The sequence below is a fragment of the Alligator mississippiensis genome, chromosome 6 (assembly GCF_030867095.1).
Source record: "Alligator mississippiensis isolate rAllMis1 chromosome 6, rAllMis1, whole genome shotgun sequence".
In the NCBI taxonomy this organism is placed as follows: domain Eukaryota; kingdom Metazoa; phylum Chordata; order Crocodylia; family Alligatoridae; genus Alligator; species Alligator mississippiensis.
This window is the reverse complement of record NC_081829.1, coordinates 97290220-97317841: the sequence shown is the minus strand read 5'-3', so window position 1 is coordinate 97317841 and position 27622 is coordinate 97290220. Positions and strand designations below refer to the sequence as shown.

Here is a 27622-nt window from a genome sequence, read left to right as displayed (position 1 = left end):
TATATGGGATGTTTCTTTGGTGTGAATTTATTTGCGGTCGTATCTGAACATGACACCAGCCCTCGAAGGGGCAGCAAATGCTCAGGGCAGCAGCACCAGGCAGCAGTGTGTCTTGGTGAAGCTAGGGCGGGGTGCGGGAGGTTTTTTTCAGAGTATCTGAGGAAGGTTGGTGCTAGCAGACCTAAAATCCCAAGGTCAGGCAGAGCCAATTGAGTGAGTCGGTGGCTGTACATGAACAATAGGAAACTATTTAGAAAAGCTGGACGTGTACAAGTCAACGGGGCCACGTGCAATGCATCCGAGGGTGCTGAGGGAGTTGGCTGATGTGATTGCAGAGCTGCTGGCCATCATCTTTGAAAACTTTTGGTTTTTGGGTGAGGTCCTGGATGATTGGAAAAGGGCAAATATAGTGCCCAAGAAAGGGAAGGAGGATCCAGGGATTACAGCCTCGCCTCAGTCCCCGGAAATATCATGGAGCAGGTCCTCAAGGAATCCATTTCTAAGCACTTGGAGGAGAAGTGATTAGGAACAGTCATCATGGATTCACCAGGGGCAAGTCAGGCTTGGCCAACCTGATTGCCTTCTATGATGAGATAACTGGCTCTGTGCATGGGGGGAAAGCAGTGGATACGATATACCCTGACTTTAGCAAGGATTTGATACTGCCTCCCACAGCATTCTTGCAAGCAAGCTTAGGAAGTCTTGGTTGAGTGAATGGACTGTAAAGTGACTAGAAAGCTGGCTGGACTGTCAGGCTCAGAGGGTAGTAATCAATGGCTCGATGTCTAGTTGGCAGCCGATATCAAGTAGAGTGCCCCAGGGGTTGGTCTTGGAGCCGGTTTTGTTCGATATCTTCATTAACGATCTGGAAGATGGGATGCAGCGCACCCTCAGCAAGTTTGCGGATGACACCAACCTGGGAGCAGTAGTAGATACGCTGGAGGGTAGGGCTAGGATTCAGAGTGACCTCGACAAATTAGAGGACCGGGCCAAAAGAAATCTCATGAGGTTCAACAAGGACAAGCGCAAAGTCCTGCACTGAGGACGGAGCAATCTCATGCACCGGTGCAGGCTGGGGGCTGGCTGGCTGGGCAGTCCTTCATCCCATCTTTCAGATAGTTAATGAAGACATTGGACAAAACAGGACCCAGGACCAACCCCTGGTGCATTCCTCTTGATACAGCTGCCAACTAGACCTCGAGCCACTGATCACTACTCGTTGAGCCTGACAATCCAGGCAGCTTTCTGTCCACCCTACAGTCCATTCATCCAACCCATAGTTTCTCAGCTTGCTTGACAGAATACAATGGGAGACTGTATCAAAAACTTTGCTAACGTCAAGCTATATCATGTCCACTGCTTTCCCTGAATCCACAGAGCCAGGCATCTCATCATAGAAGGCAGTCGGGTTGGTCGGGGATGACTTGCACCTGTTCTTTCACCGCTGTTGGCTGCTCTCGTCCTCCCCAAACTGTGCTGCCTGGTGCAGTAGTCTGAGAGCTGACCTGCAGGGTTTACTGGTTTATTAGCAAATTTGTAATAATAATAATAAAAAAGGCTTAATGGAAAAGAAATTCTGAGGAGAGGTTGATGTGTTGGCCCAAAAAGGGTTAAGCGGGCTCTTTGATTCCTTCTTTACAGCACCCTTAGTGTAGTTCGAATTGCTAAATCTTCACAAAATGGTTGCACTGTATCTTATCGCTCAATTTCTGAGGGCGTCTGTCTCATTTTTCATTATCCAATAATAAATACAGTAGTGAAAGTCACCTTTAACACTTAAAAATTGCTTGGATTTTATGGGATTGTATTGAAGTGAGTGCCAAGGTATAAAAAGCCTTATGGTTGAGGTACTTTTATAACACATGCTTCATAAACTCTTATAAAGTGAGTGCGGTGCACTTCATCCTTTAAGATTACGGCATTATGGTTCTGAGAGATGGTAATCCAGGGCTATATTCATTAATTAAATTGGTTATTAATGTTAATTTTCAAGCAATAAGAAGTAAAGTTACAAGAAGTTGGAATGAGTTAGGTCCAGACATATTAGCTTGGCAGGGAAGCTTAGCAGTTCTGTACTAGGAGATTGATGCCCGCAAGTCGCGGGGGGAAGTCCTTGTCTTCACTTCAAGGAAGATATTGGGCTTTGAATAATGGAGAAGACCCCAAATTAGGACTCTTGCAGGCTTCCCCACCCCCGGGCTAGGTTACCGCTGGGAATCCAGCCATGGCTAATAGCTGAGTTTTTCTCTGATGGCTGTCCTCTCTGATTGACCTCCTATGAAAGCTCCTTTCTGCATCCTAGAGAACAGGTGTCCAAATCCCTGTGGTTGTCATCATCCAGGAGGACTGAGCAGATGGAGAAACTGGATTCCCTTCTCGCCTGCAGAGCCACAGTCAACATGCAGTGCGAGGGTGATGGGGGAAGCCTATGCTGATCCTTTCCTTCGTCTATGGATGAACAGCACCATTTGACCAACACCAAATGGTCCTGCTTTGACTTTAGGATATGGTGGAAATACTTTCCCCTGTATGCAGAGCCATATCTGTTGACTTTAGGAATTAAGCTTTGACTGCTCTATTCTCCTATAAGGCCAAACAGCGACGGAGCAATGCATGTCCTCGTTCATCTTCCACCTAGCTGGGCTACGTTACACCTGCCTCAGCAAAAGTACGCCTTTAACCCAGTGCAACTCTTTTGTGCAGCCTCTTAATTAGATTTAAAATTAATTAATATCACTGTGGTTTCTTCAGTTGGATTTACAAGTCCAGGTTAATTGATCTGTGCATCTGCAGAAGGGTTTGCCCCATTTAATTAAGTTAACTAGAAGTGTTCCTTTGTTCAGGCAAGGCCTCAGTTGCAATTAGTTACATCTGTACAAAGACAGCAAGGCTACAGAAGTCGCATCTGAAATGAAGATGGTGAAGTTGCACAGGAATAATTGAAGACATAATTTACCCTGCAGGACCTTTAGAAGCAGGTGATGATGGTAGAAAAAGAAAGAACAGAAGCTGGTTGGAAAACCCAAAGTTTTGCACGGAGAAATTGCAAATGGTAAAACTTTCATTTAAAACTGTCCAGCAGGAGCACGTTAGTGTTCCCACAGGATGTTTCAGAACTGTTTAGCTACAAATGTTTGGGGTTGGACTGACATTTTGACAGATGATTTTTGTTTTGGCATGATGTAAAATGTCATTTTGGTTTTAAAAAGATTAAGTGACATTTGAAGTCAAAACAAAACAAGAATCATTGGTTGGAATCGATATTTTGACACGAAAATGTGATTTAGGTTGGGTTTTGGGTTGGTTTGGGTTTTTTTGACAACCAAATTGCTGCAATGGAGCTGTCTCAGGGAATGGACTCTGACTGCATTGGCCCCTTCTGGCACTGTGCTCTTCTGTACGTTTTTAGGATTGTACAGAATCAGTCTCAGTTGGGATTGCCCATATCTTCAGAGCGGATGCAAGCATTTTTTTTCCAGGCTGAAAACTTTCCACAGGGAAAATTGCAACGAGTTTTACAAAGATCCCAGTGTGACTGTGCGGGAAGGTCTATCACATAGCAGAAAACGTCTTTCCACCCACGAAGCACATTTAATACAATAAATCCAGGGCCCTCTGATACCAGGTTGACAGTTTTTAATGGCAGAAGCTCAGTCTGAATTACAAAAACATGGCAAGGTTGTTGGTTGTAGCTGTGTTGGTCTAAGGGCATAGGCTGGCAAGGCTATTTGGGTAGATGCAATATCATTTATTAGACCAAGTAAAAAGTTGGAAAAAAGTTCTTTGCAAGCACTCGGGCACAAACACCCTTCTTCAGGCATTGCATGGCAATACATTTATAGTTGATGAAGTTACTGGTATTATACCAAATAACCGGGTTCTCCTTTAGCGACACAGTAGCATCAGTTTTGAATGGTTTTGAAGGTGGATTTTTTTTGTTGTTTCCAATAACTCTTTACATAGGAAAATGTAAAGCGGGGGGGGGCTGTGAATTTTGAGCTAGACCCAGTTATGAAAAGTGTATTAAGAGTGAGCAGGAATATCAGAAGCCAATAAATAATAGTTTAATACCATCTATTTATTTCTGGGAAGAAAAGGCATTTATTTTGAACCTGTCGTCTTTATTCATTTACTGGGATGCTTCCTGCTAATGTAACTCCGCGGTGCCGGTGCTGAAGATATTGTACCTATAAAACTTCTGATTTAAAGAGATACGCTCTAGTAAATTACAATCAAAATTTATGTTTGGTTGGAAAAAATAAAATAAAAAGGGCTCGATGAAACCTGATATTAATAAAAATGCCTTTATATGGCAGGTTGTTTCAATTTCTGTCAAAATGTATTTTAATCAAAGATTCATCTGCGTGCAAAGCAGATCTTAGCGTGTTGTATTGAGACAATAGTGCCACAGACGGCAAGCGGTGATAAAGCTTTCAATTCTGATGTTGGTGACACAGGTCGGGCAATTCGAGAGATGTATGGGGCTGGGTTGTGCCTGGTCCTAGGTGGGTGTGCAAGGCCGGTGAGAGAGAATCACAATCCAGTGTTTCTGTGCACGCTGAGGGCTTCATCCTATGCTGTAGAAAGCTGTGGGAGCAAAAGTGGACCCTGAATGCACGTTGTAGGGGAATCTCAGGTCTTACAATGAGCTGTCTTGTCCTGCTTCAGCTGTTAGACATTGGAAAGGGCTTGATGAGACCCCTGTTTGCCCCTAACTGAACAGGAGAAGGCTTTTAGCTCAAGTGTCAATGGCTCAAGCTTTCTGATCCCAAGGTCCTCCTCAATTCAGTCCTGCCCAGGGATGTTATTGCATTAGCACCATCAACCAGCAGCAAATATTTCAAATAAGCTGCTAGGGGTTGTGGCTCCTCCATGCTTCCCAGCACATAGTGAGAAGGACGGCAGGTTCCCTCCTTGTACCTGGCGCAGTATTTAGTGCTTGCCCGCTCAGCCGAGGGAAGCATTCCTCCTACTCCTGTCCTTCACAAGGCAAATGCCGCTGTCCATTGCTGTAGAGGTGGAGTACCTTCTGCCTTTCCATTCCAGGCCGTGCCATGGCCTTTAACATTTCATTATGGCCCCAGGCATCAAACCCTTGGAGCTGAGCAGTGATCTGGCCATAAGACTCCTGTTAATTGCCGTGGAAGTTGTGTGCATGTTTTGTGATTGACTCTGAAAGTCTCAGTCCATGAAATTTTAGTCTAGGACTGCTCTCAGATAGCAACACGGAACCCTAGATTGGCTCCCCATCCTGTAGTTCCTTCCTGGAGAGCTTGGGTCTGTCTTATCTGCTGTTCATGCAGATAGATGCTCTGCATGCAAAATCACTGCTCCTCCCATCTCTACCTTTACCCAAGAGCTCCTTGGGGTTGCAAACAGCCATTGTTGTCCAGAAAGCCCTAAGCAGTTAGGACTTGAATGTCATCCAGGCTCCCTGGATGGATTGCATGGGCCAAAATCACTCGGGGTCAAGGCCTGGCACTGCATCCTATACATTGCCTTAAATCTCTGCATGGGGGTGGCACGTGCTGTGCATGGCCTTGAATTACACCAGAGCTTGAACTGGTCGTATAAGTGATAATGCTGTAAGTAGGAGACACCAGCTGTATCAGTCACTGCTCTACTTGTTGCCTTAGCCTCCCTCAGGTTCAGTTCAGATTTCTAGCCCAGGCTGCTAGATCAGTTTTGCCTTTCATTCACACGTGAATTTTGTAGCTGGGGCTCAAGCCTTAGTTGGAAACTCATGCTGGGAAGTGTTTCTTTGCTCAAGAACGCTTTCAAGGACTCCCCTCTCTCCTCCCTATCACAGCAATAATCAAGCCCCGATTCCCTTTAAAAGCTACAGAAAGCAAATATATACATACATATAGGTATGTATACAAACATTATGTATATATGTATACATATGTGTGTGTGTGTGCATATGTATATATATATTATATTATATATGTATATGCATGCATGTGTGTGTATATACATATATGTATATGCCTATATGCATGCATGTGTGCGCGCGTGTGTATACACACACATGTGCATGCATACAGGCATATACATATATATATACACACACACATGCATATTATATATATATATATATATATATAATATAATATAATTTTTATATATATATATATATGTGTGTGTGTGTCTAGAAAGCAGCAAGGTGAAATGTAATTTCCTTTTTAATAAAGGCTGCCATTTAATTTAATATTATAGAAAATGATTAGATCTTAAAAACCTATAAATTTTATTTGACAACTCTCTGGTGCTCCTTTGCTGTTCCTTATGGCAATTATAAATGGCAACATGGGGTGCTGGCAGAGAAGCTCATTCAGCCTGGAGTTTGTTTATTGGCTCTTAATGAAAAGCGATTAATCTAAATCACAATTGGGGTGGATCCTTTGCCGGGGCCCCGTAATGAGAAATGGCAGTTTCAGGCCTTTGACAAATGAGCTACTATCTCCCCGACCAAAAAGGGTTTTTTTTCTCCCCCCTCTAGTAGAAAAAAGATAAACAATAATAAAATCAGCCCCCAAACCACCCACTTGTGTTCTCCTTCCTATCTCCCCCTCTCTCCCTGACAGCAAAATAAAATGAAACCAGTGCTAGCTTGTAAAAAAAAAACATGGAGTGGCTACTACTAGCTACCATTATTCAGCCTCCTGGTCCTTCCAAGTGATTCTGCTCGAGTCCCCTTGCGTGGAAGCCTGGGCTGTGATGAAAACATCCTAAGGTGATGCCTGGGTGTGACCCCTGCCCTTTTGGATAGGAGGGATGAAATCATTTTTTGCAGAAGCAGTAGCAGCCAGAGGTGTAAGACCAGCTGTTGGCAGTTCCCCTTGCAGCTTCCTTTTCCCCTGCTTTCCTGCTAAAGTTACTTCTTCGTGTTCCCAGCTTTACTGCCTTATTTATTTGATTTGGCAGCCCCTGTAGGAAGTGGTGGTTTGTGCACCACCTGGTATAAGCATGTCTCCTCTTGTCTCCCACCTCTTACAGTAAGATCTGACTGTAATAGCCATTGCCCCAAGGAGCTCTGGATAGGCCAGGGGTACTGGGCAGCCCCTGAGTAGAAGAGTTGGTTGGAGGATCTTTTTTTGTAGTTCTCATCTTGGGAATCTTTTGATGGACCACGAGCATATAGAGTGTGGGGATTTGGGATCCTGTCCAAATGCTATTGAAGTCACCTAGAGCATTTTTTATCGCTTTCACTGGGAATGGGATCGGTGCACGTGTAGTGCATATGATCTCATCTTCCTCTAGTTAATCGGACCCAACCAAGATGCTGTTTTGAAGCTTTAGACCCTGCTAATGACCGTAGACCCATCATCACTTGTTGTAGGCATGGTTTACAACTTAGTACTGAGCCACTATGCTCTCCTGAAGTCTTCCTTGTAAAATGGCCTCATTGACATTGAGCTGTATTAACATTTGTAACCGTCTTGCCTCTTATCTGGGCCCAAACAAGAGCTGGAATGATTTTCCCTTGCAGTTGAGCGGAAAGCGTTTAGTTTAATTGTTTTGCAAATGGGCAAACCTAGGTACTATGGGTGCCCAGAAGAGCCAGAGCTAGAGTCAAGTATGGCATAGATCGGGTAGGATTCTTTGTAGGGGTGCCAAAGTTCATGGAAAAGATGAGTCAGTCTTCAGTGGGATCCCAGAGTTCATTGATACATAGAAATAGCTGGGAACTGAAGGAACTGCAATCGTACGTGAGCCGTGGGTGGTCTCTTTTGGGGGCATAGAGTTCTTTCCCTAGCTCTTTGCAACTTGTGTTTCCTGTGTGAAACCCACTGATAGCAATGGTAAGATTGGTGTTGATCTCTCTGGCTCTTGGAGGTATTTGCTGGGGGAAGCTGCCCGTGTGACTGCGTCCAGCCTATGCACAGTTGTGTAATGTTTTCTAGCAGTTGCTATTTTGTTCTTGTATCATTAAGATAATACCAGTCTAGATGCAATTGTGGTAATTGTATGTACAAATTAGATGTGCGGCTGCACCTACATTTCAGGTCTCATTCTGCAGTGCTTAGTCTCATAAATGGCTCCATTGGCATCCACCACTAGAAATAAAGACATGGTGGTGGAGTCTGTTGCCTGTCTACCCTATTTAAATGTCAGGCCCATCACACTTCTGGCTGCCCTGAGCTCTCTGTCTGGTTCTAGTAGTGAACATTTAATATATGGCATCAGTAGCTTGCTAACCTTTATTGGCATCATTGTGGAAAATCTCTTTATTCCCAAGCCCATGAAAAGTCCACATGGAATATTTTTCAATCTGACGCTTGCTTACTATTCTGCGTGTGCTAGCAAATTCTACTAGCGCATGCAGAGAGCTCTTTCTTACATAGGCAAAAGACTTTGAATGCAAATACATGTAGCTGGGCAGAAAAAGAACAAAAAAAGCCTACAGTTATATATGCTATTAAAATGAGAGACTAAGGTGGGAGCTTTTGTGTGGAGCAAAACTGGGCATATGGTTTAATTTTATTAGGAAAAATCAACATTTCAGAGTGTGATCTGCTCCTGAGCATTACGCCCTATTTATTTCTGTCTTCTGCTAGGCATTTTCCTGTGCTGGCCAGCTGAGGACAGTAGCAGAAATGCTGAGTGCTGAAAACACTGTTACTTCCTGCTTCGTTAGAACAGGGTTGATTTTTGGGGGTGTACAAGTGGAATCGTCTTCTGTGGATATTAAGAGAGAGAGAGAGTACTGTCCGAACTCCTGAGCTTGATGAGGGACATCTGTGAACATCACTCTTCCGTCTTCATCTTGGACAACGACATATGAGAGATGTAGTTAGCCGGGTTAGTCTGAAGTCAAGTAGGAGGCAGTGTAAATTTGCACTTTATAGAGCGCCCAAAATGTTTGTATCTCATGAAAGCTTGTACAAATGTATAGCACAAGCTGCAAATATACAGCACAAGCTTTCATGAGCTGAAGCTCATTCATCGGATGCTGTGAAAGGATGTGCACAGTACAGTACTGTGTCTAAGGAGGACACATGCTCAGGCCATTTAAAATGGATCTTTTCCAATAATAATAATAATATCTCTTTTCTTGAAACAAGCAAAAACAGTACTCCTCCCTCTGAACCTCTCCTTGGTAAATAAAATTGATTGATTAAAACTAACAGATCTATCTATCTATCTATCTATCTATCTATCTATCTATCTATCTATCTATCTATCTATCTATCTATCTATCTATCTATCTTAATAATGGATCCTGACTGCTGTCTTTTTGCATCTGTTTCAGGTTGGTGCAATGCAAATAGACTAATGCGTTTCACTTCAGTACTACAGTAAATACCATCTAATGATTTCAGTGGGTCTTCTCAGGTGCTCAAAATTAAATGTTTGCATACATATTTTGCTGGATCGGGGACTAATCCACCAAGGGTCTTTCTATCCTTTTGGCTGAATATGTTTATTTAAATGGTAGTTGATTATATGAATTGATGTCCACGACTGCCTTGTAGTTGTTTACCTCTCAAAGACTTTTTGGGTCAAAGTATATCAGAGACGGTTCACAATACAAAATTACATTGAACCTCAGTTCTCCAGAGAAAACGTGACTGTTGCATTTATTTTCCTTTGGAAAAGCCAACGTCTTTCATTTGAATCAGCTACTGTATCAATACCCTGCTGAGTTCAGAATAAGCATATCTCTAGTTTAGCTCTCACTATTTGCCTATATTTTATTGTATTGACATTTGCTTTAATGTGATTTCTTTTTCGCAAGATGTTAATAAGATGGTGAGTTCTGTTAAGGTTTTCCTAATATTATTCCTGGTTAATTTTACATAGAACTCTATAACCGATATTATAAAATAAAACTATTTTCTGGTATTGGTATTATTTTCTAATTAAAATCAGGAGCATGAAAGCATCTCCATACCTGAGCAAACCAAACTGTTTCATTTTCTTCAACAGGCAAAAATGTTTTCATTAAGTGCTACATAAACAATCCCTGGGAATCAGGTGGTGATTTGAGGCGTGCACACTCATGCGCGGACACAGAGAGGTGCACGTACACACGCAGGTGTGCTTGTATACCCCACCCCTCAGTTTTAAAGTCCACATCCAAGTAGCCAAGTTTGCAAGCCTCCATTTTCCAATGATTCTCTCTCAACATCTTGCAAGGTTGCATGATATTGGACCTTAACCCTGGATACAGCCCATTCATATCTCGAGAGTAGGTGTGTTAGGAGGCAAGTGGTCCTTCTTAGACATTACTTTACTAGCAGGTTGGAAACAAACAGAAAAAAAAACAAACCTCTAGGCTTTTTGAGGCTATTTGGGGTTGTGTAAATAGTCCTACAGACATGGGTGACTGGGCCTAGCGGAGAGGAAATGATCAAAGGTCCATGCTTCTCCACACAATCATGTTATGAAATGTATGCCTCTGGCTCAGTGATTTATTTTACAATATTATTTCCAGTTTTGTACAAGGTAGGTGTATGTGTGTGTATGAATTGTGTGACATGGTATAATAGTTTTATCAACATGAATTCAGAATGATCACGCTACTCCTAAGTAGTGAGATCATGGGAAAAGCATACAGCTCATGCCCAATGGGTACCTGTAGGTGCGTCTACATGTGCACATTTACTGCACAGTAGCTAAAATTACTGCACAGTATGGGTGCGTGTCTACATGTGCATGCCTGTACTGTGCAGTAAATATGGCAACTTATACCAACTTGTGTGTAAAATTGATACCTGCATGATGCCTGATTAGTTACCATGCAGTAACACACATGTAGACACCTTAGTGTGCAGTAACACTGTGTGTGTGGACTGACTTGGGACAAACTTTAGACTCAAGTCTGACCACACACAGTGTTAATGCACTTTAAAGCCTGCACATCTAGACACCAGCCTATTCTCGCTTAGTGAGCAAGTAACTTACTGCGCAATACATTTAAGCCGGTGTAAATGCATGTGTAGACATGCCCAGTGAATCTTTTATAGCACGTTGCATGGCTAGCTGTCATCCATAAACACTATATATGTTTAAGAAACTAGAGCTGATCAACATTTTTTGTCAGTAATATGCTTTTTCCAACCCAGAAGGGGTTTTAGTTCAAAACCAAAAGAGTCATGTTCATTAAAAATTGCTGGGTTTTTTTGACAAATACAAACATTTGGGGAATCTCCATTAACTGCTGAAAGCATAAGGCCATGGATAAATTGTTGAGTAAGTCTGGTTCCATCTCAGCGTAGAGCAATGCTTTCTATATTCGCTGGCCAGTTCATTCTCATATAAATATTTTAAATTGCATATATTTTCACTTTTCCCTGAACTCTGCCCTGTTTCTCTTTCTTTCACAATGTTCCTATTTAGATAATGCTCCTGAGTGACCCAGAGATTGAGAGCAGCATATTGATCAGCTCTGATGAAGGGGCCACCTACCAGAAGTACAGGTTGAATTTCTACATCCAGAGCCTGCTCTTCCATCCCAAGCAGGAGGACTGGGTCCTGGCCTACAGTCTCGATCAAAAGGTAACCAACTCATTTCAAGTGACTTTGTCTGAGTCTGATGCAAGGGACGCTGCCAAGACAGAAAAGACATACTCTTTTCCTATACATTCCATGTATATGGAATGTAAAGGTGTGAGCTCCACTGACCTCAGCAGATCTACCTCCTAGGTTTATTCTGAGCCAGATTTGGTTTGGTGCCATGGGCTGGTTTTTGCTGCTGTAGCCTTGCAGAGCTTTATACCTGAGCAAAAGTTGGTTTCTTTTTCAAGCAGTTGCTTTCCCAGTAGAAGTGTCTGGTTGGATCCATCCTCACAGGTAGCAATGAGGAGGAGGCCTCAGCTAGGGTGCCGTGGGGGTTGGAGCTTCACCCTTCAAAAGTGGCGGGCCAAAAGGAGAGAATCCAGAGGACAGCAACAAAAACGAGAGGTCTAGAAAAAACGACTTGTGTGGTCAGATAGAAAGAGTTGGGTTTTTTTAGTTTAGAAAGGACTGAGGGGAGAAAGAATAAACAGTCTTCAGATGTGTCAAAAGCGACTGCAGAGAAGAAGGTTATAAACTATTCTCCGTGGGCACTTATAGATGTGCTCCAAGAGCCGCGCTAATTCAAGTGCCGGAACATCACGTGTATCAGCATCCCTGTGCTGGGAAATGGTGGCGGGGGCGCTTTAGCTAAAGCTCATCGAACAAGCTTTAGTTCAAGTGCCCCTGCTGCCATGTTTCAGTGCCAGGGCGTGATACACGTGACGCTGGAGTCTGCTGGAGTGCGGTAATTACCAGACTCCAGCAGACTCAATTAATTGCTGCAATTGCAGAGCCTTGGAGCAGCCTACTGGCACGTGCATAGGAACCCCATGTCTGCTCCTAACCAGGTAAGAAATAACAGGCCTAAACTGCAGCCAGGGGGAATTAGGTTAGATGCTGGGATACACATGTTCCCTCACTGGAGTAGATTCCCAGTGAGGTTTTGGACTTTCTAGTGTTAGAGGGTTTTAAGAACAGGTTAGGTAAATAGCTGTCAGGCCTAAATACAGTTGATCCTGCCTTGGAGGACTAGATGACCTCCCAAAGTCCCTTCCAGCCCTGTTTCCTGTGATTTTTATAAGCCCATTGGAAGCAGTGTGGGAGCACAGAGGTCACTGGGGCCATCATTTTGCATATGGTCATTTAGGAATGGCGATGGCAAGAGAGACGAAAGGGACACCGGGGCCTGATTTGACGTGAGGCACTGAACTCACCTGAAAATCGAGTAGGTGTCGGAACGGATGCTGAGCTCTCCTGGGAGCCCGTGCTCAGTTTGCGGAGGCTGGTTGTTGTGGGGTAGGGCAGAGAGCCTTTCTGCTCAAAAACACTACACCTTTCCTGAAGTCATAACAGGCAGGGACTTGTTTGCAGTCCCTGCTCAGTCGTACTTTGGGGAGGAGAGCAGGGGATTTGGAAAGCCTTTGTAGCCTAACCAAGCAGTGTGAAAAATGAAAGCATTTTAAAGACCCAGGTTTAGTTGGGTTGTTTTTGCAGTTCAAGGAGCTGTTTCAAGCTTTGCTAAGCTGGTCAGTTTTCCTTCTTGGGCTCTTGCGTTTCTGGAATAATACTGCTTAAATCCAGGGTGTTAGCAACTCGACAGCCTCCCTTTCTTAAATATTTGTGCATCAGTTCTTTCTAGTCCCTTCCTTTCACTCCACTTTCCCTAGCAGTTACTTAGGACACACTTGAATAAGTTACATAATCTGCCACAGCGGCACCTTCAAACAATAACTCAGATATAACCTTTCCATCCCCTTGTTAACAGAATGCAATGGCAGGCACCAGGTGTTGTGCCGTAACTCCTCAGATGATGCCTGAGTGACATTTGCAGGCACAAAGCCATTGTAAATAGACCTCTTTCACAGTATTAAGTGGTTATTGTATGAAAGACTTAGTCAAATGTCAAATAGTTTGCGAGCTCAGATGTTCAGCTGAACAGAAAATTTTGAAGTTGGAGTGAAAGACCCAATAGATTCGTTTGATGTCGCTGAATGGTTTGATGCCACTTTTCAACCAGAAGTAAGGATTTTAAATGGCATTTGTGTTTGTACAAAGACAGCTCGGTAAGGAAGAGATGGCTGATGAGGTAAGCAGGTGGGATACGTTGAATGTGATGTGTCGAGCGTGCGTCTCCAGCGAAGCACCGCTGTAATAGTAAGGAAGCATCTGGTGTTTTGGTTGAGATGAGGAGGCGACTGTGCATTGCTATAAGGCGCATGTATGCCATGCGAATATGTTTAAGGGACCTCAAAATAAGTTAGAAATCCTTTAGAGCAGGGGTGGGCAATTATTTCGGGCAGAGGGCTGCTTACCTAGTTTTGGCAGTCTGTCGAGGGCCGCGTGGGTAGCCCCGCCCCTTGACAGGTGCCCCGCCCCTGGTCACCATCTTGGGACCAATGTCCCAATGTCTTGGGACCAATGTCCCAGGGCCAGCACCAGTCAGGACCAAAGCGGGGCACAGGCCGGTAGGGGTCTGTGGAGCCGGACCGGGCTGCACCAGCAGGGAGAGTGGGAGCTGGCCTGGCTCCATAGAGCCCCTGCCAACTGGGACCCTGTGCTCCTGCCACCCTGCTCTGGGCCCCGCTGGTACTGGCCCTGGGACACTGGTGCGGGCTCCATGCTCCCGCTAGCTCCCATGCCAACTTGCACGCAGTACCCCCCAGCCCCGTGGTACAGGCAGGGGGCAGCACACAGCCCCGACCCCTTGCTCGCCGGCAGGGAAGAAGCTGGTGCTGAGCATGGGGGAAAAGTGGCCCCTCACACGCCCCACAGCCAGCGCTCCCTGCTGCAGGTGCTTGCAGCCCATGCGGGGCTGTCTGGAGCAGGCACAGGCAGCCCCATGCGGGCTGCAAGCTGCTACAATGCAGGGCACTGGCCACGGGTGAGTGTGGGACCGCTTTTCCCTGTGCTCAGCACCAGCTTGTAACCTGCCCCTGCTGCCAGCCTGGGCCCTGTGCCGGCTCCAGGCTCGCCTGTTGGTGGCAGCAGCTCCGGCCCCCCTTGCTTGCTGCGCTGGGCAGTGTTGGCTGCTGCTGCCCACCCGGAGTGTGCGCTGCACAGCCCAGAGGCGACGGTGGCAAACATTGCCCGGTGCGGCAAGCTGGGGGGCCACAGGTCCTGTCGCCATGCGCAGCCCCGACAGGTGAGCCCAGAGCTGGCGTGAGACCCAGGCTGGCAGTGGGGCTGGGTTTCAAAGTGGTGCTGAGCATGGTTGGGAAAAGCAGCCTCTCCCTGCTCCATGCCTGGTGCCCCACGCTGCAACCGCTTGCAGCTCACCTGGGGCTGCCTTTGCCTGCCCTGGACAGCCCCGCGTGGGCTGCGAGCGGCTGCAGCAGGGAGCACCGGCCACGGGGCAGGCGAGGGGCTGCTTTCCTCCATGCTGGGATGGAGCAAGAAAGGAGCCCAGGGAAAAGCTGAGTGCAGGGGGGAAAATCCTGGGTCCTACTGCCCTTGGTTCCTGTAATTTTTGACAGGAACCAAGGGCAGATATATATTAATTTTCCACATGGGTATGTTGCCCACCCCTGCTTTAGAGGAATATGGCAATGGGCTTCCCCAACCAGTCTATGAGTGGTGTCTGGGCTCAGCTTCAGCCCTTTTCCTACCCCTGAGCTAAGGAGCATGGGCAGGCGTATGGGTATCACAGCTATTCTGTATCTCCCAGAACTGCAAGAGAGCCAGTAAAAGCAGTATATGCATGTTCGAGTAGTCCGGAGGCTGCATCACCTTGCAAGGTAGCCAAGGAGCCAGGCAAGTCCCCACACAGCCCTTTACCACAGGTAGGGCAAAGCTAGCTGGACGCCACCTGTCTCTCCCACCTTAGACAACCCCTGCGTGGTATAGGATTAGTAAATACGTTGTCTGGTTCAAATATGCCACCTGCCTTGGGTATGGGACTGACCTGAATTAATCCACCGCACCTTCAGAGAGTTGCCCACCAGGACTTGCTGCTAATACTTATGGCTAATTTAGCAAGGGAGCTATGAAGGCAACAGCTGTCACGCTGTAGATACATCAGTGCAGCTACTCTCTCGGTGTGCATCCTTAATCCTTCGCCGTCTCCCTGTGCTCTAAAAGTGTATTTGACCTTTCAAGAGTTATCTGGAACAATTGCCTATCATGGTAGATTTAAAGATACATTAAGTGACTATTGGAAAACAAACCAAATAGATATAATTTGACCCCCAACGGTGGATGCTGGTATGGGAGATTCAATCCAACCTCTTAAGACTGCAATCATATATACCTGCCTGCAAACTCCGCTCCAGCCCTGATTGGCAAAACCCCTTCAGATTAATATTTTATTTTATTAATTTCCTTTCCATTTGGAGTAATAACAAGCTGCTGTACACATCCTCTGACCACCCTGCAAATTAATTAAAATGATGAATCAAAAAATGCAGTTCAGCCAGCTAAGCCCTTCTGCTCAGTCTAATTAAAACCAACCCCTGGAGGGGTGTGAATAATTGATTTTTTGGGTCACTGGCCGAACAAAAAAAAAAAAAAATTAAAAATGTGTTTGAGCTTGACCCAAAAGATTTTTTTTTCTCCATTTTTTTTGCAAAATGGGAAACTGGAAACTCATAAACAAACTTACAAAAAAAGCCTGGGCCATTTTAGGTCAACTAAGATGAGGTTTTCTGACCCACCTTTTTTTGGTTTTTAACTCTTTTTCAGTTAAATGTGGGCAGATTTCAACCCCGGAATCTTATTTTGAAACCAAACATGAAAATGGAGAAGGGAAGAGGGGGAAACAAAAGCATTTGACTTTTCTCTTTTAATATATATATATATATATATATATATTTTGGCCTAAAACTATTTGATATATTTGATGCCAGTTCACAAATAGTTTCAGTTGAGCTGAAACTACTTTTTTTTCCAGTAAATAAGGTATTAAAATCACCAAGTTTTGCCAATACCCCATATGTCAAGCTGTTTTCCCCAGACCCCTGCATTTCTGAAAAGACTGGAGAAGGACGTTCATAATGGGGCCAGAAACCAGTGTGTCAGCGTCCCTTTATTTCAGAGTAAGTGGCAGTATGTAGTGGCTTTATCCTACAAGGAGTCTAGGAAAATAACTGTGCCATGGAAAAGCAGCATTCCCTGCTCTTCTCTCTCTCCCAGGACATAGTAGTCATCTGTTCCTGGTTCTTATCAACAACTAATTGCTGTCTTTTTCCATGCTGGCTCCACTGCATTTTGCCTGGGGCTGTGTCCTACAAACGTGGAGGTTGGGAAGAAGAAACCTTGCAGCTCTCACATCTCATGCAGCAACGATGGAGGAGGTTTCTCAAGGCTGGGAGGAAGGATGGGCGCTGTACTTTCTCTTGCAACCCTGTGCAGCCATGTAGGACTGGGTAATTATCGGGCTCTAGAAGACTAATTGGTAATTATATCTTTTGAGTCTCGAGTGTCGGATGATAGCAGAGACACTGAGGATAACATTTGGTTTGTGTGTATATTTTCCAAGGAAGGTGGTGCATTATGGCAGTGCTGCATGGACTTCTTGTGCACTGTGCCCTGCAAAGTCCTGAGCGCTTACACACCCAGGGTGGGCACTTTAGGAGTATAATGGCCATTTCTGACATGAATCTGGCAGGGTTTCACGAGTAACCATGCTCCCATTTGGTAGCATTTTTTTTTTTACAAAACTGCTACTTCTGATAACAGCCCCCAAGTTTTTTCCAGGAAAGACTTTTTTTCCCCAAGGAAAGCCTGTAATAAATGAAAACAGAGCCACTGTATGAATGTGATCAAATGACTGGTGTGCTTGAGAAGTGCTGCTTTCTACTTGAAGGAGTTAGCACTGCTATATGGTATCTGGGTATAAAATATGGACCTGAACATGGACAAAGCGTTTCTCGGAGCATAGACAACACCTTTAACATCTCCTGATATACAGCCACCAGAGGTGAGGCTGGCCTATTACCTTATTGTCCTAGGTGCTCTGTTCCTTCCTGGAATTCGAACACTTACAGATGTTAAAGACACCCTCTGGCCGGGCAGTTATGTCCATCAGACACCGATTTGATCACAGGTACCCCTGCCTTTGTGAATGGTGATCTTGAATGCTGCAGTTTGTTATACCAAAGAAGGAAACCGCAGATCGAGCCGACCTATTTGGTACAGGATGGAAGTGCTCATCTGCCTCAGCCCCTGACCACCCAACGCACGCCCATGCTTTGCATTTTTGCAGAGACTTCTGGTGAAATGCAGACTGAAATTCCAGGTCAGGATTTTTAAAGCTCTCCGTGATTTGGCCTCTCCACCCAAGGAGACAGCCAGTCCTCTGTGAGCCTGACTTCTGACAGCAGTGTCCCACTGATGGAAACCTGCAGAGGGTGGGAACTGAGAGAGCTGAACAGAGAGCTTGGTTTGGAAGGCATAGAGTTTCCTATGGAGAGTGGAGAAGCTTGAGAGCGCCCAAAGAAAGGCCACATGCATGATGGAGGTGTGGAGAGCAGGGCATACAAGGAGAGGCTGAAAGACATGGGACTGTTCAGCCTGGAGAAGACAAGACTCAGAGCGGACTTGGTGGCAGCCTATAAGTATATTAGGGGTGTACATCATGGCCTGGGGGAGCATCTGTTCACCAAGGCATCCCAGGGGAAGACAAGAAACAATGGACACAAACTGATTGAAGATGGCTTCAGACTGGACATAAGGAAAAACTTCTTTACAATTCAAGTGCCGAGGGTCTGGTACAGACTCCTCCCGGGGGTGGTACAGTCACCCACCCTGGCAATCTTCAAGTAGCCTCTTGGCGCTGACCTTGCTGGGGTCATCTAACCCCAGCGGTCTTTCCTGCCCAAGTTCAGTGGGGGCTAGACCCCATGATGTTGTAAAGTCCCTCCCAGCCCCTAACATCTATGAATGGCGTCAGACTGTGACTTCGGAGTTTGCTCTTGCAACACGTGAGCATGACCTTGAACCCTGCCATAGCCCCAGCAAGAAGCAAAATGCACTTGTATTCATCAATTCATAGATTGTAAGGCTAGAAGGGACCTTGGAAGATCATTGGGTCCAGCCCCCTGCACCAGTGACTTTATTTTAAAAAGCATACAGGGAATTAGGGAGAAACTTAGATAACAATTGTTTGAAAAAGAAACTTTAACCACAGAGGTCTTCAGATACCGCAGTAGTAACTGGGATACAAAACCCTGGAGGGAGAAGGAGATGAGAGAGAGTTGGGTGGTTCAGTAACAGCCTGTCTCAAATTCACCTGCCACGAGATTATTAATATGAAAGAATTTAATAAAGAGTTTGGTAATCAATGGCTTCTGGTTCTATAGGGCTTCATCTTCACCATGAAGCAAGCAATAGGGTGAGTGTCCCAACACAGCCATGTATGAGCAGCTCAATCAGATGGGCTAGGTAATGCAGGACTGTTGTTGAGATGCACCTGGCAGTCGGCATCAAACCTGGTTAGGGGCTTCTTGTAACCTCAGAGCAGGCAGGAGGTGTGATCGGAAAGTCGAATTCAATGCATATCAGGGGCCTGGATACGTTCAGACAAGGCTGAATGTATTTTAAAGGATAAGGAATGCAATCGAGTGAAATCCTCTGCTGTGAAGTAGGGGCTCGGGCTCCCTATGCAGTGCATTGGGAGACTGCAAGATGTATGGACAGGATCCTCCAAAGCCATCAACCTGAGCTGCCAGTGTTGAGAAAAGATGCTAAATTGGTTTAGCACTGAACTATGGGCAGGAAGGACATGCTTGTTTTTGCTCAGGATCTGTAGGTGTGCATCTGCTCCTGTATTAGACATTAAGTCAGGCCAACCCTTTCTCAAAGAAACGCAGAAGGAGATAGGAGGTAACCGTTACTGCAGGTGGTTGGGGCACTGGTGTGTGGGAGCTGGCATTCCCCCATCCCAGGTGAGTACCAGGCTCTGAAGTCAGGCTCTTGCTTGTTTTTAGTCTTACAGGTTAGCAGTAAACCCTTCACTACTTATTGTGCCCTGAACTCAGCCATCATGAGGAGAATGGAGGACACACTTATTTTGATGGTGTGGCTGTTTGCTCGGGCAAAACTGTCCAAGGCTGGGTTGAGTCGTTGCTTCCTAGGAAGCCTGTGGTTTTCTCCTAGATTCAGGCCTGGTCTGAAAGCTTCCATTTTGTGCAATTCTAAACCAGTGTTTTCTGACTCAAGGGCCCAGAGCTGTTCCTAAGTTTATCTGTTTCTTATCTGATAACCATGTAATGTGATATGCACGGTAAGTGTTGGGAGCAGGACCAGACCCCCTCACATATAGGCAAATGCCCCCACTAATAGATCACGTTTGAAACCAAAAGGCCTCCATGATTTCTGTGATTCTGTGATTTTGAGAGTGGCTGATAGTGTCAGCAAGCGTTAGATGTATGCAAAGCCTGTGTACTGGATAGGACACCTCAGGGGCATAGGCAGTGCTCTCTCTATCTTCTGGATGCCAGCAGGACTGAAGTTGGAGCAAGACATGGAGCTGTTGGGTCTGGGGCCATTTTGGGCAGGTGCAGTAACAGATCTGCAAGTCCCAGGCAACTTTCAGAACAGGAGAAAACACAACTCTTGGGCTAGAGGTGATATCTTGTATTAGACCAACTGCTATATAGTTGGTTTCATAAAAGATGTTGCCTCTAGCCCAAGAGTTTTGTTTGTCTCTGTTTCTTAGACCAACACGGCTACAACATGTATCCCTCTCAGGCGCCTGGTGAGCTTTGTTGCATGATGTTTTGGACCTCGTGTTTAAGGAACCAAGGCCCTCTTGAGAATTTGGCCATGAGCGACTGGCCCACTGTGACAAATCGAGTAGTTATATCCAGAACCGAGTCTTGTTTCCATACCTTAACAAGAAGACCGCCTTATTTTTTATGCGCGTCTGAGAACATCCTGTTCTACAACCACAGTAGGTATCCCTTGTTGGACCGGACAGCCCCCTGCTACCAGCCCCGCTGTTCAAGCAAGGCTCAGGAAAACAGATCAACCAAACTGTTAGCTGTGCAGAAGGAAACCCCAGAGATCTGGAATATTTAAAAGCTACTTGCGGAAGTCACTTCTTCAGTATGGTAATGAAGTGAGGAGTTGAAATCACTTAACTTCATTTACAAATCATGAATATGTATCAGTCTTCTTAAATGAAAGGACGACTAAAACAGATATCATGTTTGTTCAATTCATTAAAAAGAAGACAATTTATCAGGAGTAGTTTTTTTTGATCCCCCCCGTGTCCCTCCCCCCCCGAAACTAAAGCAATATGCAAATGTAGGGAAATCAGGACCCTACATTAATTCCTTGCCATGATGAATATTTTTATAATCCTAATTAGCACAAGTCATTTAGTCTAGCAATTTCCCCCAATCTGGCCAATTTGAAATTAAAATAGATGCCTTGATTACAAAACTCATTAGCAAAGAAGCACCCTTCTCACTAACCAGTTCATTTCGAATGCACAAACTGAATGAAGTGTGGAGCACTTGTGTTGTCAATTGCCATAAGTGAAGTGAGTCTTAATTGTTAGCATTGTGAAGTATTTGTATTGCTGCATGTTTCGTTGCAGTATAATATATCATTCATTAAATATAACAAAAGCAGCTTTTAAATTGTTTAATTAAGCAGTGTTGGTGCACTAGGTAATTTTTATAAAGTTAAATGTCACAATTGTTTGCATTTGAAATATTGATGGGCATTAATGTCAGCGAGAAGAAGTATGACTCTGCATTTATCATTCTGATTATGATAAGACTGGCAGTGTTAATGGGAGATGAGAAATTAAATTATGCAACACTGACTCTGCTTCAAAAGTGCCCCGGTGAATGTTGTCCGAGCCAAACAATGAACTTTGGGCCGGTGATGATGTGCGATCGCAAACTCAGAGTAAGTGACTGTGAAACTTGAACTAGTTAGGATATGTTCTCTTTATGACTTTTTTTTTTTTATTTATTTTTTATTATGCAGACTCTATCAACGATTTTTTTTCTGCTGTGAAAATAAATGTAGCGGGTCAGTGAATAGAACTAATACAACACTTAACTATCCTCAGTCGCCAGCTAATTAAACCTGGCACTTTCCCCACAGTGGACAGAAATGATTGTATGCCCATTCTTGGACCACGTTATCTGGTGGCCCTTGTAGTGGGGCTTTTTTTTTTTTAGTCCCTAGATATTATGATGAGGGACATATCACAGGCACAGTAGATGGAAACAGAGACAGGAGGAGGGGAGGAAAGAAGCCCTGAACACTCCCTGATCTTTAGAGTTACGGAAAACAGATCATCCAGGTGGTGATCCCAAGGGGAAAGGCAATGTAGGAAAGATGCTTAGGTTCCTGGCATTGTGCTTCAGGTAGCATAGTTGTTCTTCCCCTAGTGTGGGGAACAGCTCAAACACTGCATGTGAATAAGTAAGACCATAGGTAGATGTACCATATCAAAGATCTCGTCCTGCTGTTTTCCAGCAATAGTAATGGGCTGTTTTATCCTTGAATCCTTGTCAATAGGATTCTGGATTAGAAGAACATTGATCATCGTAAAAAATTGTCTCTGATTGGACGGCAGTATCAGGGTTACAAAATGAATCCAAAATATTTCATCTTTGCCCCTCTCATTTTTATTTTTAGTCTTTGTTCTCCAAGTTGGGATCAAAGCTCTGGCCCGATATCGCTCCTGAGTCCCTTCTGAAACTCACAATACAGCATTACTGATGCTCACTGAATGTCTCTTGTTCAAAAGCTGGTCTAACTCTATCCCCACTACATAGTCAGTCCAATAAAAGATATAACTCAAAGAAATCCTTGCCTCTTAAAGATGTATGTAATTAAAAACCATAATTAATTGTTTTCAACACTTCACATCATGCAGCACTGCTGAAATAATGCAATAGAGGCTGGCAGCATAGTCCTAGACTCAGTTCAGCTAAGCGTTAAGTATGGGTTTACTTTTCAGCTCAAATGGCTAAGCGCTTTGCTGAATCATATTCAATAAACATATCCTTCCTTATGTAAGATGATCCAATAGGGATGAGTGTGATAAGGAGCGATATCTCATCCTTCCTGTTCTCTCCACTTGTAGCATGGCAATATTAGACCCTGATCCAGCCAGGGTTTATGTGAGTAAGGCTATGTGTGTGTACAACAGCTTCCCAAGCTGGTTGCCTATTTAAATTCCTTCTTTCTTTAAAGCATCAGAGACCAGCCATAGCCTAAGGGCAAATGCATCTTTCAGCACCTGAAATTATAACTGTGGAGATGTACAACAAAATGGAATGAGGCAACTTTTAAATCCCTTTTGGTTTTGGAGGCCTGCAGCTGAGAATCTCTCGTTGTGGCAGTGCCTTGTTTGTGCCCGCCACTTTAAGAACATCAGGCAGGGTGTAGAGCAGCTGGCAGGTGGGTTCAGGCCCAATTGGGCAGTCACCTGACTGCAGGAGGAGGGCTGGGCAGGGAGAGTACAAGCCCAGACCCTGGAGCAGGGCCAGCAGTTACATCTGGGGAGCTCATGGAGTAGCAGTGCCTGGCCTGAAGACTGCAGCTCCTGTAACTCCTGGAGGTTAGGGTAGGAACTATGGTGATGGAGGAGGTTCCTGGTGGTAAGACCTGAAACTGCACCCTGCTGGGGTTGGATGGTGTGGTGGGGCTGCCTGTGGTGGGGCAGTCTCCAGGAAATGTCGCACCTGTGCCTCCCCAGTGAAGGGTGAGGATGGGGCACCAGAAAACCTCATCCCCTGATGCCTTTTGAGTCACCCCATAGAGGGGAAAGTCTAGGGGCCAAGATCCACTGGGAGGGACCCGAGGCCTGAGGGACAAAAGGCCCAGAGTGCGAGTGTGTGGCCCAGAGTCAGGTCAGACTGCAGTCCAGTGAAGGGCTGAGGGAGTGGTCCAGTGAGAGACCAAGGTCCATCAAAAGGGACCTGAGGCCTATGTGGGTCAGAGGCTGTAAGGGGCCAGGGGTGTAGTAAGGAGAATTGGATGCCATTTGTGAGGTATGGGACATGGTGTAGGGATGGTTTGGAGCCATGTGATTGGCCCAGTAAACCAGGGCTGCAAATGGAGCAGTCTCCAACATTTTACATCAATTCCATTTACATCAAGGCATGGCAGGCGAGTCCAAGGCAGACTGCCCAAAATGGGCTGGGGGGCATTGATCTCTTCGGGTGCCTGGGGACACCCCCGCCCCGTTACACTCATACATTTGATTAACCCATAGGGCCATCTCTTCATAAGGCCTCAGATCCCAGAAGCTCTCATTATTCTCTGATGCTGGTTGTGGGAGATCTGCAAATCTGCTCAGCAGGGACCACCCCTTCTGAATTACAGTGGTTGGTGTTAATTAAAGTATTCACCTCACTTTGCAAATAGAAAGTCCGGATGCAATAAAGTGCTGCACATCTATTCTGATGATATATAGCAACTGGCTAGTTCAATATGGCAACACCTTAATCCAGTCAAAAATGAATGAATAGAAGACTTGGACTGTTCTTGGAAGCATTTCTGGAACATAGTTTGCCATCGGAATGAGATGAATGGGAAGTGATGCAACCCTTCTCCTCCACATCCTTATTAAACTCAACGTGTATCATCGTTTGTATTGCTTGGGGTTAATGAAGCACCTTGAAAAGATGAAAGAGCATTTTAGCAGCAATGATTGGTACCTGATACATGCCTGAGTAGTCAGGCTTCATGAGAGAATAGCTCTTTCCTAAAAGAACGCATTTCCTCTGTACCAGAATGAGCCTATGCAGCCGGACAAATGAAAATAATCTTTTATATGCATAGTTTCCAGCTAAAAGTAGAACCATTTATATAGCTTTTCCATCTCAAAGGATCCAGAAGCATTGTAGAAACTATGACCCCAAACCTCCAGTCAGGGCCATATTCACCCTTATCGAACTGATTTTAGTCTGGCTCTATTATTATCATGGCAACATCTAGACATGGTCTTGTGCTGAGTTCTGTATATCTACATAGTGAGAAGTAGTCCATGCCTTAATGCTTAAATAATTTATGCTCTACACAAGTGGAGAATGTAAAGAGGAAGAGAGACACAGAGATGTGAAGTGACTTGCCCAAGGCTATGCCACAGGTTAGTGGCAGATCCTAGGTTATTAACCAGGCCTTCTCATTCCCAGTTCAGTTTCCTATCCATTGGATAATAGTGCCTCCTGAAAATTGTGCTGATGACATAGATTCATAGATGTTAGGATCGGAAGGGACCTCAATAGATCATCGAGTCCAACCCCCTGCATAAGCAGGAAAGAGTGCTGGGTCTAGATGACCCCAGCTAGATACTCATCTAACCTCCTCTTGAATGGTAGACATGGTAGTGTCGTGGCCTATGGGTCAACTTCTTCTCACTCCACTGCATCTCATCCATTTTTCTTGAGTTTCTTTATCATCAACATCCATGAAAATTCCACCTATAAAGTAAGTGCAGTATACGCTGTGCTGCTTCATGTCATGGTTGGTATGGTGCAGTCTATAGCTGTCTATATCTCAGGTCCGAGGAATGCTAAAAAAACTCTTTAAATTGTGTTTCAGGGGATTTAGTAGGTATATAAATCTTGCCATGTTGGGAATTGGCTTTTCTACATTGAAAGCTGGTATTTTGGAATCTGTGTTGTTAATCCACTTTTGCTTATAGATTTGCTAACAAATAGGACTCCTTTTTGCCCATGTGAACCTACTTCAGGCAGTTCCTATGTGCAAGGGTGCTGGCTCCCACACAAGAAACTCTACCAGGCAAACAAACCCTTTTGTACTCTAATAGCACACACAAGGGCAGATGCTGACTGGTGTAAATTAGTATGGTTCCATGGTTTTTTAATGGAGTTGTGCTAATTTATGCCAGCTGTAGCTGTACAGCATCCCATTCCCTCAAGAGAAGAAAAGAATAGTGCTTTCTCCTTCTAGGGTAAATTTTCTACCCTACAGTCAGCCTGGCAAGGAGAGATGCAAATAAGCCCCTGGTGGGCTTATTTGCCTGTGTGTAAGACATCACTTATGCACAAAGAATTGTCTGCTGGCATTGCTAAATCCTGCAACATAAAAATTCATCACAGCTGGATCCTGGATTTTTTTCCAGGAGATAACTTTCAAAACTGTATTTAACTGATTTGTAGTCCTGGTGAAAGTCACAGCCCTTGAGTCCAAAGTTCTCTATTTCCTAGAACAGGCAGTGTCAGTTCCTGTGTCCCTCAAGGTATTTACCCATGTCCTTGACCCAGCAGAAGCAGCCCCACAGGCCAAAAGAGAGTTTCCCTCCCACCCCAGCTCAGCGGCTTATTTTGACCGTAGCTTCTTCACTGACATTGCCAACAAGGAAGCCAGTTAGTGTCAATTATAAGTTTGTGATATTTACAGCATGTTCAACATTGCAACATTGCAAGTCCCAATGCCCTCCAAAAGCAGGAGATGGGCATAAAAATCAAGAGATGTCTTAATAATAATAATAATATGATCTAGGGTCTTTTTATTTTATGCTTGTGTTTTTAAGCTTCAGGGAACCCATAGGACATACTTTCCAGCACATTTCCAAAACCACAAGGCCAAACAACTTGTTCTTTTTCTACTGCAAGATGTGATTTTCAATCATGCTGTATACTGATACCAGCAGTAGGAGCTTTAAAGATAACTCCCAACACTTCTGTCTACTAGTAGATACTCAGCTGCAGCATTATGTCCAGTTTTTCACTCTCAGACACTAGAAAGATGTGGACAAATTGGAGAGAATCGTAAGGAGAACCACAAGATGGAAAGGAAATTTTGAAATCATGGCCTGTGTGGAAGGGTTGAAGGAACTTGGTCTGTTTAATCTACAAAAGAAGATTAATGGGAGAGGTTGGTGTGATAGGAAACGTCTTATGTGTTGTACGTTTTTTATGGAGAGTACAGCGGACAATCATTTTTCATGGCCAATGGTGATAAGACCAGAAGAGATGTCCTTATGTTCAGCAAGGAAAATATAGTTTAGACGTCAGGTAACGCTTCTAACATGAAGTACTCAGTGCTGATTATGACATGCCAATGCCCTAAATTACGTCCAGTTTAAGAGGCTCCATAAATAAAAATAATCCATGAAATCCACAAAAATGGATTTTCATGACATTTTAAGATGAATTATTGTTATTTCTGCACAAATTTATGAACTCAATATGTATAATAACTAGGGCCATATATATGTATATTTTTGTCATGTTAGAAAGAAAATGTCTAGGTTTTTTCTCTTATTTACAGGCCTCTCATATTGTGAGGCCCTAAACTGTATTTTAAGTAGTTTAAGCCTAAATCTGGCACTGGAAGTACTGGAACAGGTTACATAGCTTTGCGGTGGATTTTGATAAGCATCTGCAGGCACTGTGTAGGTATATTTGATCCTACCTCAAAGTTCAGCTGGTTAGAATAGGATGGTCGCTAATGATCCTATGTTCCTGTGATTCTGTAATCTGGAGACTTGTGATAAAATCCTGAGAGCTGGACATGCTGGGAGTGGTCAAAGAGTGACCAGTTCATTCTCTATGGGTAATCCAGTACTAGGAGTTATTGCGATGCAGCTTCTGGCCCCCATGCCAGGACAGTGCATTTGAGTTTGATGCCCTGAACACACTTCTAGATTCAAAGATGCTCTGAACCTCTTATCCTGACTTCTTCTTTGCATGGTCACAATCTTTGGAGCCCAAATGAGTTCAACAGTGCTGTTTACAGCAGAGGGCTCCCCTGCTTAGAGTAGATTGTTTTGTACAAGTAAACTTCCTGAGCCCTCTCTGGGTAGAGAACCATCTTAATGAGCACTGATGTCAATGACCACATCCGTATGGGACCTTTGGGTCTATGTTTAAGAACTGGTATATAGGCAAATCTTCAGCCTGCTCTAATACTGCCTATGCATGGAGCATCTGTTCACAATAAAGCATCTCTTGGTAAGACTGTGGCCTGATCAAGCACTGCTTTATGCAGTAGAGTGTATATAAACTTGGCAGGATTTGATTTCTTTTGGTAAATGATGCATCTATTCCACCTCATAGTTACAGACCGCCGAAAAATATTTCCATCATTAATAATTGCAATTTATAGAAAGGGGAGGTAAGAAAAATGACGGCTGTTGGAGTGTGTAATGACAGGGGGATCAGTCTTACAGAACTGTGCT

At 44.5% G+C, this 27622-nt stretch overlaps 1 protein-coding gene across 2 annotated transcripts in view; it reads left to right on the top strand.

Annotated features, from left to right (window-relative positions):
• Nucleotides 1-27622, top strand: part of SORCS3 (sortilin related VPS10 domain containing receptor 3) — a 419433-nt gene that overhangs the window by 221798 nt on the left and 170013 nt on the right. For both annotated transcript variants that reach the window (XM_059730194.1, XM_059730195.1), the window contains exon 4: nt 11347-11505. In XM_059730194.1, the coding sequence (XP_059586177.1) occupies nt 11347-11505 (159 nt within the window). The remainder of the gene's footprint in view (nt 1-11346; nt 11506-27622) is intronic.